The 11,786-nt window shown below is 39.1% G+C and overlaps 1 protein-coding gene across 1 annotated transcript; it reads left to right on the top strand.

The window, feature by feature from the left end:
- Window positions 1–50: 50 nt before the first annotated feature.
- On the top strand, window positions 51–11,361 carry DCK (deoxycytidine kinase; the record flags this gene model as incomplete). The annotated part of the gene is made up of 7 exons (XM_009578259.1): window positions 51–105; window positions 1,140–1,258; window positions 4,417–4,610; window positions 5,383–5,530; window positions 7,026–7,141; window positions 7,626–7,725; window positions 10,869–11,361. Coding segments are annotated over 7 exons (759 nt in total), but the record flags the coding sequence as incomplete, so codon positions are not given.
- Window positions 11,362–11,786: the final 425 nt, after the last annotated feature.

The following is an 11,786-nucleotide window of genomic DNA, read 5'->3' as shown; positions in this document are numbered from 1 at the left end:
CCCTTCTGGCGGGGCTCTTCCCGCCATGGCGGCGTGGGCGCTCCACGAAGGTTTTCTTTGCCTTTTCCCTCCGGAAAAAGCTTTCAGTGAGGTTAGGGGACGTAGGTTAGCTAGACGAGTTGCATTGTGCGAATGAGCCAATTAATAACTTCAGAAACTTTACGCTGACACCGAAGGAATTAATGCTATAAAAATGATGAGATTTGTCGGGGGAAAGCTTTCTATTACAGTTTTTAACTTCTTCACCTTCTTAAAGATGCATTGAAGTCCTGGATAAGACTTAGCCCTCACCCTTCCTGATTGGAGTGTAGATCACCTGTGTAAATGCAGACTGTCAGGTGAAACTTGTAATGCTAATTACTTCTACTGATTAACAAGAGAAGGCTGTTTAACTGTTGTAAAGAGCAGGAAAAGTTATAGGCTCTTCATGATGAGATAATCTTTTTTTTTTTCTTTTTTTGGCGAGAGCCTGTGCTTCAAATTGAGGACAGGCGCTGCCAGGGTGTCAGTTTGTTTACTGATACATACTTGGGTGGTCGATAGCCAACTGATTGGCCTCTGTCAGGTTTAAGTATCTCTTTTTAAAATTTCCTGGGCTTTTTTTCAATTGGCTGCAGATTAATGACTTCTGTGCTGTAGGAAGTCACTAGTAATGTGTCTTTATATCTTCCTTTGAGAAACCATCGCTTTTGCTTTATGTTTCTTTCATTATTGCTTGTCTTTTTTTTTTTTTCTTCTCCTTCCCTTCCTAAAATAACTTAGGGAGGCTGCAACTTCATGACTGAGACTGGACCACTAAGTATCTTGAAAGGTGTAACACTTGATGTTCCAATTGCAAATGTAACTTTCTAGAATTTAGATAATTGATCTTGAGATTTGAGACTTGTTGTCATTACTGATTTTTGTTAAATTTGGTATTGGTGTTACATGGTACAAAACAAAAAAGAAAAACCCTGTTGCTCGATTGACTGATCGTCTGTGGTACATGATGGTCTCTGATTCATGCTTGTCATGAAGTCTAAAGTACGTGGGTGTGGGAGACTCATTTACGGAACTTGAAACTAGAGTTGTATAGTAGTTAAATAATGACACTATTGGTGTTTTTTGACTGCCATTCTTCCTGAATGCTTCTTCTGCAGCTGCAGGGAAATCGACATTTGTGAATATTCTCAAACAAGCGGATGAGGAATGGGAAGTTGTTCCTGAGCCTATAGCTAGGTGGTGCAATGTTCAGCAAAAGTCTGAAGAGGATTGCAAGGTATGGTAAAAGAAACTAAGGTGAAACTTCTAAAATAAAATAAAATTTAAAAAAACCCCAAAACCAGTCAAATGTTCTTCTAGTTTCAGAAGACTAATATATCTGATAGACTAGGTATTTTAGAAAATATATGTGATAGCAACGTTTTCGCTGATTCTTATCCTAATATTTGAGTTCCTGTTTTCCAGTCTGCTCAGGGTATTATAGAATATGTGTTACTCTACATTGGGATGTAAATTATAAAAGCGGTAAAAGCCTGTTCAATTTCATATATAAAAGCAAGGGATGGAAAAAAGTTAGGCAGAAGTTACTTTTAGTAACTGTGAACTAACCAGGTGAGAGCAGAGGGTTGCCCAGGTGTCCTGGAAGACGTCCTCTAAAATGTCTAGGCAATAATGAATCACTGCTAAATTGTTTATAGTGTTGTTTTTTCTGTCAGCTGCTTGTAATTTTGTTGGCATTTCAGCTGCTACCTGGTGGCCAAAGCCATCGCTGTGTAGACAGCTTTTGAGGAACTGTAGAAGGTTTTTCTTTTTTACATCTGGCAAAAAGTACAATGTATTTTGGTTAACTAAATGTAAGCTTTTAATGGAGGCGTGTTGTTCTAACTTTTCCTCAGCTATGTTTTTTAGAGTTAGACAGCTTTCATTTGTTTTTTTTCTTTCTTCATAATACTAAAGTAAACCCAAATACAAAACCAGACTAAAGTCCTTTCTTTTAAGAACTCAGCTAACAAGCTAGTTTAATAGACTTGAACTTCAAGTTAAAGATTTTTTTAAGTTTACTGTGGTGGGTTGACTCCAGCCAGCAGCCAAGGACCCACACAAACACCAGCTCACCCCCTAGCAGAGCGGAGAAGGGAATAGGAAGAAAGAAGGCAAGACAATTTATGGGTTGATGTAAAGACAGTTTAAAAGCAAAGGGAAGAGGATAAGAAAGGAGTGACGCAAAGGCAATTGCTTATTTCCTAGAAGCAGAGCAATGCCCAGCCAGTCTCTAAGCCACAGCTACCCTGGAAGACAAACCCTCCTCCTTCTCCCAGTACCTGAGCTGAATTGCCGAGCGTGACGTCATATGGTGTGGAATATTCCTTTGGGCATTTGGGGTCAGGTGTGCTGGCTGTGTCTCTCCCAGCTTCCTGCCCACCCCAGCCCCCTTGCTGGGGGGCAGAGTGGGAAAGGGAGAAAGCCTTGGTGCTGTGCAAGCACTGTTCAGCAATAGCCAAAACATTGGTGTTACAAATGCTGTTTTAGCCAGAAACACAAAACACATCGCTGTGTGGGCTGTTATGAAGAAAGTTAACTCCATCCCAGTCAGGTCCAGTAAGCTTAGCATAAAATTTCAAATCCGTCGTAATCATCCCTGAAGTTGGACTTAGTAATTTGCTCTTTTCTCCTTCTGCTTTGGCTGGTTTGCAGAAATATGATGTCATATAGGACTCCTAAAATGAGTCAGGAAACAGTTTAACAAAGGTTCCTACACACAAGACTGTACTCCTTGTGTTAAGCTGTTTGTGCATGTGTCCGTAGGTGTCTGTTACAGTCTTGTGCGCATTGTCAATAGCTGGTAGTGTTCTTCTTGCTGTTGGCTAATTCACGCAGTAACAGCAGCAGCTGCCCTAAAACAGCACCAGTTGTGTTTATACTAAGAATGTTGTACAGCCTGAACAACTGGCCTTTGCCTATTTTTTCCCCCTTTCCTTCACTCTTCTGAGAAAAGTGATCGGCATTCAAGATCTTGATTATTGCTTTTGTTATATATTTTAATATCAGAAAGTAGACTTTCACCTTTCCATCTTTAATAAAGCTGGTACTTGCGTTGTCCCACAGTACTAGGGGGGGAAAAAAAAAGATTTGGGAAGTTCATTTGTGTGTGTGTGTGTGTGTGTGATCATAGAAAGATCATATCTTACTGCTCTTGTAGTTGTTAGTTCTTATGAAAGTTGCACCTGAAATAGTTCAGATGGCTTAGTACTGTGCTTTTTAATGCAGTGTTTTTCAAGGCTATTGGAATCTTTTCCAGAGGATAGTTCTATGTCTTTTATTTCTTACTGGTGAAACTGATAATTAAGGCTCTTCTGACTTGTGAAAGGTCACTGTAGCTGCATCTTCTCTACTTGATTACGGAGCAGGGGGGCATATACTGGATAGTGGAACCAGGCTGTGTCCCCTGTCCCTAGCGGACTTCTATCCCGAGCCAGCTGGGACTCTTCCAAGCAGTTCCCAGGCACGCTTTGGGCAGTAGGATAGCCCGGAGACTCTGCTGAAAGCTCACTGCTTGTAGCTGCCTCCTTTTGGAGGCTTAGAAAGTTTAGTGCTGTGGATATTGCTCTTGCGTGCCGCTTGGCCACAGTGTCAGAGCGTGGTGCTGGGCATGGTTGGTTTACTAGTGTAGGTATGGTTGCAGGGAGTTAGAGATGAGGAAGAAACCTGGAATTCCAGAATCTTAATTGCTATCACCTAGGCGTTGACCTCTATCTCTTAATTTTTGAAAATATTACGTCAATATTTGGATTTGGTGTTAATGTAGCAAAAAGATTCAGACAGAAGCAGTCATCTCTGGTAGGCTGTGTTTTCTAGTAAAACTGAGGCACACAGCTTTCCGTTTCCATGAGCTTTAGTGGCTGTCTCGAGGTGTTTGATCTCCCTCGCGGGCTGAGGGATATCTTTGGCCTGGAGTCTGTTCTAAACCTCCCAAGTAAGATAAGAGCATAATCATATCTTAAGATGATGCGTCAGCAGCTGTTACCATAGGAACTGTAATTAATAGATGGAAAACCAAAACAAGCTCAACTCTAAACTTTAATCTCACACTTGTCAGAGTAAAAGGAGCATGTGTTTTTCTACGATGGTCTTGACTTTTTGTACTGATAGGATGTTGTTCTTTTATTAAAGCTTGTAAATAGTGATCAAAGTGTTTCGATTCTTGAGCACTTTGACATTGTAGATTGCAGAGAGTTGCTTATTCAGCTCAGTACCATGGGAGGAATAACATAACTGGCATTTATGCCTTGTATTACAAATAGGGTTGAGAGGTAAGTGTTGCAATTGTGAACCTGAAATAAAGGCTGAAGAGCTTCAACATGGTAGAGCAATTCTGTTTTACCGTAATCGTCCACCTTCTCAACTTAAAGGGTCACCGTATTTGTTTAAAACCAGGAGCTGACTTCATCACAAAAGAGTGGCAGCAATGTGCTTCGGATGATGTATGAGAAACCAGAGAGGTGGTCTTTCACTTTCCAGACGTACGCATGTCTCAGCAGGATCCGGGCTCAGCTCAGATCCCTTGATGGCAAACTCAGAGAGGCGGAGAATCCTGTTGTCTTCTTCGAGCGATCTGTCTACAGTGACAGGTATGTTGGACTGAAGTCCTTAAAGCGAAGATCAAAATTGTCCTAACTAAAATGCAGAAATAAATACTAAGCAGAGTGTGACTGAGTTTTGTACCTCCTTTCATCGTAATTTTGGTACTGGTGAATCACAATAACCTCAATAAGTAGTTTGTTATCTTTGTGTATTGGTTTTGATAGCAAAGTAGAATCAGTGATATGAGGGTTTATAGTTTTGTTTTATAACCTTGATTAACTATGTGTAGTTTCTCATTGTTTGCGGGTGGGCTATTTATGATTCAAAGAGAAGAGGGGAGTAGGCATCAAGAAGAGTCAAAAGCAATTTCTTTCCTTGTCACTTAGTCTTGTTTTCTTTTACGCTTCTTGAAACAGATCTAGCTATTTCATATTGCCGTACTCTGTGTTTCTGGGTTCGGAAGGTGAGATTTGATAACTGAATCCCATCACGTAATCCTTAGGTGTTCACTGTGTTCTAATACGTTGTAAATAAATGACCACAGTATACAAACTGGTGGTGGTTTGTAGATTATTCCTGAACAGATACCTGAGCTGCGAATGTTAATGCTTTTTGTGGACACTGCTATGGGCAACTGCAATGCACGTAGTTACAGTATGAGGATACCAGCTGCTTATTTCCAGTCCAAGCATACGTCAAAGAAGTTACAGAATTACTGTGCTTAGCTTCTTTTCTAGTTACTGTGCAGTACCTCAGGCAAACGAAGTGTTAACTGTGTTCAAGCTAATTTTTGTGTATATAACTATTTTGTGTTCACAGATATATCTTTGCAGCTAATTTATACGAGTCTGATTGCATGAATGAAACTGAATGGACTATTTACCAGGACTGGCACGATTGGATGAATAAGCAGTTTGGTCACAGCCTAGCGCTGGATGGGATCATTTATCTCAGAGCCACTCCTGAGGTGAGGAATAAAAACTTATGTCCGCACAGACAATGAGAGTACACGTTCTATGCCTTGCCTGCAAAATTTGATCTTTGTCTATGCTTCCATAGTATTTTTTTTCTAAAAAAATGTAGGGTTTAACTATGATTCTAGACCTTTTTTATGATAAAAGAATAATATGCTTGCAGTCAACTCGAGTAAGGTCACAATTGTGTGTCATTGCGTGTCACTGTATCTTTGTTTTCGGGATTGCTTTGAACGTCTCGGGTAAGGAAACGGTTGAGAAATTCTCCTTGAAATACAATTTTCTCAAAATCTTGAGCTGCCCTTATCTTTCACTGTAAGAGTCCTAATGATTACAGTTCAGTTCAGATTGTAGTTTTCCTGTGAAGATATAATACTTGAGTTAGGACTAATACAGTCTGGAAATACTTAAAAAAAAGAATGTTCTTTCAAATCTAGCCTGTGTTTTTTTAAATAGAATGTGATGATAATGATTTTCTAATTAAAAAACCAGAACATATGACAAAAGCAAACCAGAAAATAGCACTGGAACTAAAAAGAAAAAAAGGAAAGTACTAAATAGCTATAGGAACATTGCTGTGATAGATAGAACAAGTTATATTTAATGTCACAGCTGATTTGGGGGAGGGTGTGTGCTCCCTTTCATCTGGAGCAATGGAGCTAAGCCAGATGAATGCACCTACTGTATGTGAGGCTTCATGGCAATGTTTTGATCTTTGGGCATCTAATATTTTTTAAAAGGAGAGAACAACATAATGAATATACCTTTTGACTGTGAAACTTACATGAACAAGAGAAAAACATAACGGTTGAGAAGAGCTGTAATTGCAGTGGCTAACTTAGAGGTCACTTCCTTACTTTCAACTTCGATGCTTTCAACTTTGTTATTGTTGTAAACAACTGGGTAATGTAACATGCTAGAGTTTCTCTAAGGGCTTTTTTAGTAGGCTCGCTATTGAGGGCTTTTTTTTTTTCCTCTTTAAGTCAAGAATGTGTGTTTAAATTACGAAGCACAACAGTTTTAAACAGTTTTGATTGGCTTGTTACTGGGGCTTTGGATGTGTTCAGGACAGGAACAAATGATTTACTACTTCTGAAAACCGGGTTCCTAAGAGCCAGAAATATATAACGAGTCTTTGAAATGCCTGTCTGTAATGTCAAATGGATATTTCTGTGCTCTTTTCATGCAATACGCTGGTACTCCTTCTTTTAATAAAGAGCTTATTTGAGACCTTTCCTTGTAGTGGAGAAATAATGTGATAGGTTTCCTTGGGTCTTTCTTGGATTTTGTGAGTAGTCTGTGGGCTCCATCAGCTGAACGTGGCATAATGTTTCTATGCTTGTAAGATAGTTACCAAGTTGAATATTCATCTTTGGCAAAGAGTGGTGTATTGAAGGGTTGGCAAAAAAAAATTCAGCAAACTAGACTTCCATTGTAGGTCTGCAAAAACAACCAATATTTTTTTTTTTAAATATCTTTTGTCTTTAGAAATGCTTAAATAGGATTTACTTGCGTGGAAGAGATGAAGAGCAAGAAATTCCCATTGAATATTTGGAGAAGCTTCACTACAAACACGAAAGTTGGCTTCAGCATAGGACATTGCGGTAGGGTTTGTTTAATGGTTTCTTAAAGATGGATAAATCTTTGTAAGGACGTTCCATAATGTTTTTTCCAGCAGTGAAACTTCAGTTTTTCCTATGATACGTAAAGTTAAACTCCAGGAATATTTCTATCTATACTTCCTTAGTAGTATTGGCTTTACAGCATGTGTATTACTGCTAGGGCATGCAATGTACCTTGACTTCTCTTCACATAGAGCTCTGACTAGCAGAGGATTCGGCTGTACTAATTTTAATACAGAGTTGAATTTAACGTTAGGTGCTGGGGGAACAGAATGTTCAAGAATCAATAATATATCTGAGGAGGCACACTGTAAATTCAAGCTGCTTTGTATTCATAATTCATAGCTGTAATTTACATATGCAGTTCTTTGATGGGATTCTTAACAATGAAAATGCTGACAGAGACTTGAATGATGTATGCTTTTTTTCAGCTACTAATATTTTCTTTGTTCCTATCCCAATACAGAACAGATTTTGAATATCTACAGGAAATACCTATTTTAACGTTAGATGTTAATGAAGACTTCAAAGGCAAAAAGGACAGATATGATCACATGACTGAAAAGGTAAAATTTCATAAGCAGAACTAACTGATGATTTACATTTATTGCCAGCATGTCAAAATGAATTCAGGATACTTATTGCATCTCTAAGTATAGCATTCTTTGAAGTCAGACTAGACTTAGAACCTGAGTTTCTTCGTGCTATTTCCTACATAAATTTTCCATTTAAAAAAAAAAAAGAGGTATTCCAGGCTTGTTTGAGAAGACTTTCACTAGTAGCGCTGTTTGCAAGTGTGATTTCTAATTTAAATAACTCTCAACTGTTTAAAAGAACTGCTATTTCCTACATCCTGCTTCTAACATTGTGCAGGTATGATGAGGGCAGCTGTTGAGGGAGAGAGAAAGAAGGCTGCACGGGTCCGAGTTGGACGTCTGGGGTAAAATCTTCCTTGTATGAGGTGTGAAAGTGTCTACCTTAGAGTGCTAGTCAATAAAAGAATTTCATTTCCAGGTACTGTGAAAATACAGTACAAAACCATTACAACGGAAAGTTGAAGGATGAGCTTACTGAATCTGCAGCTGAATTTTGATCCAAAGCAGTGAGCCGATGGCAAACTATTTTAGGTTTTGCAGATATTTCTAGCTAAATGAAAGAGACTATGGTCTATCCCCTCTTCTGGTTAGTGTGTCACAGCAAAGGGCAGTACAGCTAATGCAAATAGCGATCCTTTGCTCTAAAGATTTACTTCACTGTATAATCATCCTTCTAAAATATTTAAGTCAGGGAGTTACATTCAGATAATGAACAGTCTTCTAGCCTCCTGCAATACTGCTTATTTTTAGTCTTGTTTATTAACTTGGCACTATTATTCAAGTTTTTCCCTTCAGTTGTGTTTATTAAAGTGTTATTCAAAATCCTGCTCAAAAGCAGTGGTCTGAAACTTCAGGGAGTGCTTTTCAAATGTAGCTTTTTGTTTTGTTTAGGAAATAATGCCAAATATGTATCAGAAGTATTTTTTAGTTTTATTTGAAGGCATGGGAAAAAATGTCTATTTGATACAAAAAGAATTCAAGTTGAGATTTCTATTTGCATTAAGAAGATCTAATCCTTAGCACAAAAAGGTGTAGTATATGAAAAGGTGTAATACATATTTTAAAGCTAGGCCAAACTACCAACATTTTAACTGCTCAGGTGTCTGGGTTTTGAATCACGATGGGATTCAGCTGAGGACAACTTGACTTTGATTTGAGTAGTTGCAATGAGATACAGACCCTAGCAATGGTATGTGCACATTTTTCTGCTCTTTGGAAATAAATTGTTTACTTCATGAGAACAGCAGCTTTGTCCTTTGATCTCAGTTTATCCGCTGAGAAGTAGAACTGTTCACCTGATTAAAACCAGCCTTCATCGTATTTGCTCTTTTAAAGCTTGTTCGTTGATGGAATGACTGGATATCGCAGCTGTGGAGTGAACATGCTTCCCATCTGCACCAAGAGATAAGGCCAAGCTCAGGCACCTCAATGGGGATTTCAGAGGAGTTCACTCCTGTGTGGCTGTCAGGTTATCTGGGAACAGCCCAAGTCCTGTGTTGGCCTTATTTTTTGGCATTTCCTAAGCGGAGTCCCAGAACTGCTACACTCTTTACGAGGCTGGGTGCTTTGGCCCTTAGTGTACGCTTACGTCCAGTGGGGCCCCAAGCTCTGTATGTTTCCTTCTCACCTCTGTTGTGATGCTCGCTTTCAGAGAGCAGTCCTGAAACTATGCCTAGCGTGTAAATCGTGATAAGGTTCATCTGCAGTATTACTGTTGCTACTTTCCAACATGGAGGGTGGCTTTCTCATGATACCTTTCAAATTAGAGTATTAGCACAGTTATGTGTTCCCGTCTCTATGCAAAGGGATTGGACCTTTTTTTCCACCCCTCCACCTCCTTGAGCCCTGAACTAGGAAGGGAAGGGTCACAGTTGGAGAATGCGATCCAAGATCTGTTTCCATTTCGCATCAAGAATTTGGACAAAAGGTTTACAGATGCGCTCTGTGTGCGAGAGCCTCTGCCAAAAGAATAGCACCGTGTTCTCTAGTGAATTGTCAGTTCCTTTCTGTGCAGTAGTCTAGGTTGAGTGGACAGAGAGGAAAATGCTCCAATTTAGACTATATCACAGTGTAGGTGCTAGGATGCTCTTGTAATTGAGAGATGGGAGTTTTGTGCCTAGAGCCTGTATTTCTTGGGTCTTATTATCGGCTGGGTTGTTGTATTTTAAAAAAGGTGGCCTGGTCCTTGCTGCCTCCTCTTCCTACCCCTACGCTTTAAAGGGGGGGACTAATTACTCTATTACTTTAGGGGAGGGGGAGTGGAGGGGGCACAACAAAAAGGCACGCATACCTGTGACAAGAAGCGCCTTCTGAGCATGTTACCTGATTTAAGGTGTTGTCTAAAGTGACCACACTTAATGCTAGCCCGCTGCTTGGCATGCTGCCTGTTTTGGATCCAGTTCTCATGCAATTGCGTGGATTATTTGAGGTGCTGTACTGGGTCTTGGTGCTCTGTGTAGCATCATGGACCTCTGACTCGGGGTTCTAGATAGCATTCTATGGACCAGAACTTCACTATTAATTTTTAGGTAGCTGTAGCCACTTGAGCCACTCTTCAAATACTGGAAATGGAGTTCAACAGAAGCTGAAATATTTATGGCATTGTTGTACAGTATTGGATTTTTTTCAAGTACTGTGGTTTTGCTAGGTATTGTTTTATTATTTATTTGCCAACCTCAAATTCCAAGGAACATACTCATTAGATGAATTGGGTTGTTCATTGACATTAAACATGAACGCTGTTCTGGTAGTGGGTGTGTCTTAGTGTTTTCCAAATGACGGATCTTTTGAGGTGATCATTATCTTCCTCGTGTTAAAGTTAGACCTGCTTTTAAGATAACTCATTTGCGATCTAGGGTTGTAGTTGAGGACTGGGGAAGGAATGAGCGTCATTCCAATGCGTGTCTCTCTGTACCTGCTAAATTACAGGTACAATGGCTGAAAAAGTTCTTGATGGACAAGAAATGGCATAGCTGAGCCTAAGATTATTTTAGCCAGTTCCTGTTTCTGTAGGTAGTACTAAAGCATAAAGCAATGGAGAGGTAAACGTAGTTGCTGTGTGTTTCTGTTGATAAATACTTCGTTTGATTGACGATATTTGTTTCTCTTTGCAGGTCAAAGAATTTTTGAGCACGTTATAATCCTCTTTGAAGCACAGGCAGAGTCAAACTGTTCCAAACATCTGTGCGATCAAAGTCTGAAGTACAGCTTCTGCTTTTATAGAAGGCCTCTGGAGAGGCAGGACTCAATCCTGTTGATTTAATTGTGAGGAACAAACAAACTTTGTGAATAGGGAAATTATTAAATAAATCAGCAGGTCTGTTCAGTATTATATTAAGTAACACACACAAATTCTGAAGGTAATAGAATTCTGAGAGTTCCCAAATACTGCGCCTATTTCTAATCGGACCAATAAATTCTTCTGGAGTATTTTATTGTATTTTTTTAATTTATTTTGTGCCCAGTAGCTATTTAATTTTCAAGAAGGTAGTGGTTTTTTAGATCTCTTGAGCATTCTTTTAGTGGGATTGATTTGTAATGGATGTCTCATTGTTCTGAGGAAGAAAAAAGTAAAACCCATTTTTTGCTGGTGAGGCAATTTTAATATAACCTGGAGTTTTCTATTGTAAGGTATAAAAAAAATGTTGTCTGACAATTTTGATAGATGAAGTTCTTCACAGAATACACTGAATTAAAACATCCGAATATGGCTGAAATTCTGTAGATAACAAATGAGTTTTTATATCTGTTTTCATTGTGCACTGCAAACTAGGATATTATGAGGCTTTACATTCTCTAGCATGTTTGGGTGGGTTTTTTTTTTTTTCCCACATTTTTTTTAAGCTCTTAATAAAACAAACCTGCTTTTGGTTGTTGGTAACTCCTCTTTTCCTGTAGAGGAGTACGTTTGCTTGATGGTACCGTACAAGGAAGAAGAAAATTTTGCAAATGGCCTCCATCTGTAAATGACGCGTTTCTAAACATTTCCTTAATCACATTTTGGATGTCAGAGGTGGCTTCCTGCTTTTGTT

The sequence above is a fragment of the Fulmarus glacialis genome, unplaced genomic scaffold (assembly GCF_000690835.1).
Source record: "Fulmarus glacialis isolate BGI_N327 unplaced genomic scaffold, ASM69083v1 scaffold10595, whole genome shotgun sequence".
Lineage (NCBI taxonomy): Eukaryota > Metazoa > Chordata > Aves > Procellariiformes > Procellariidae > Fulmarus > Fulmarus glacialis.
This window is presented reverse-complemented; position numbering and strand designations above follow the sequence as displayed.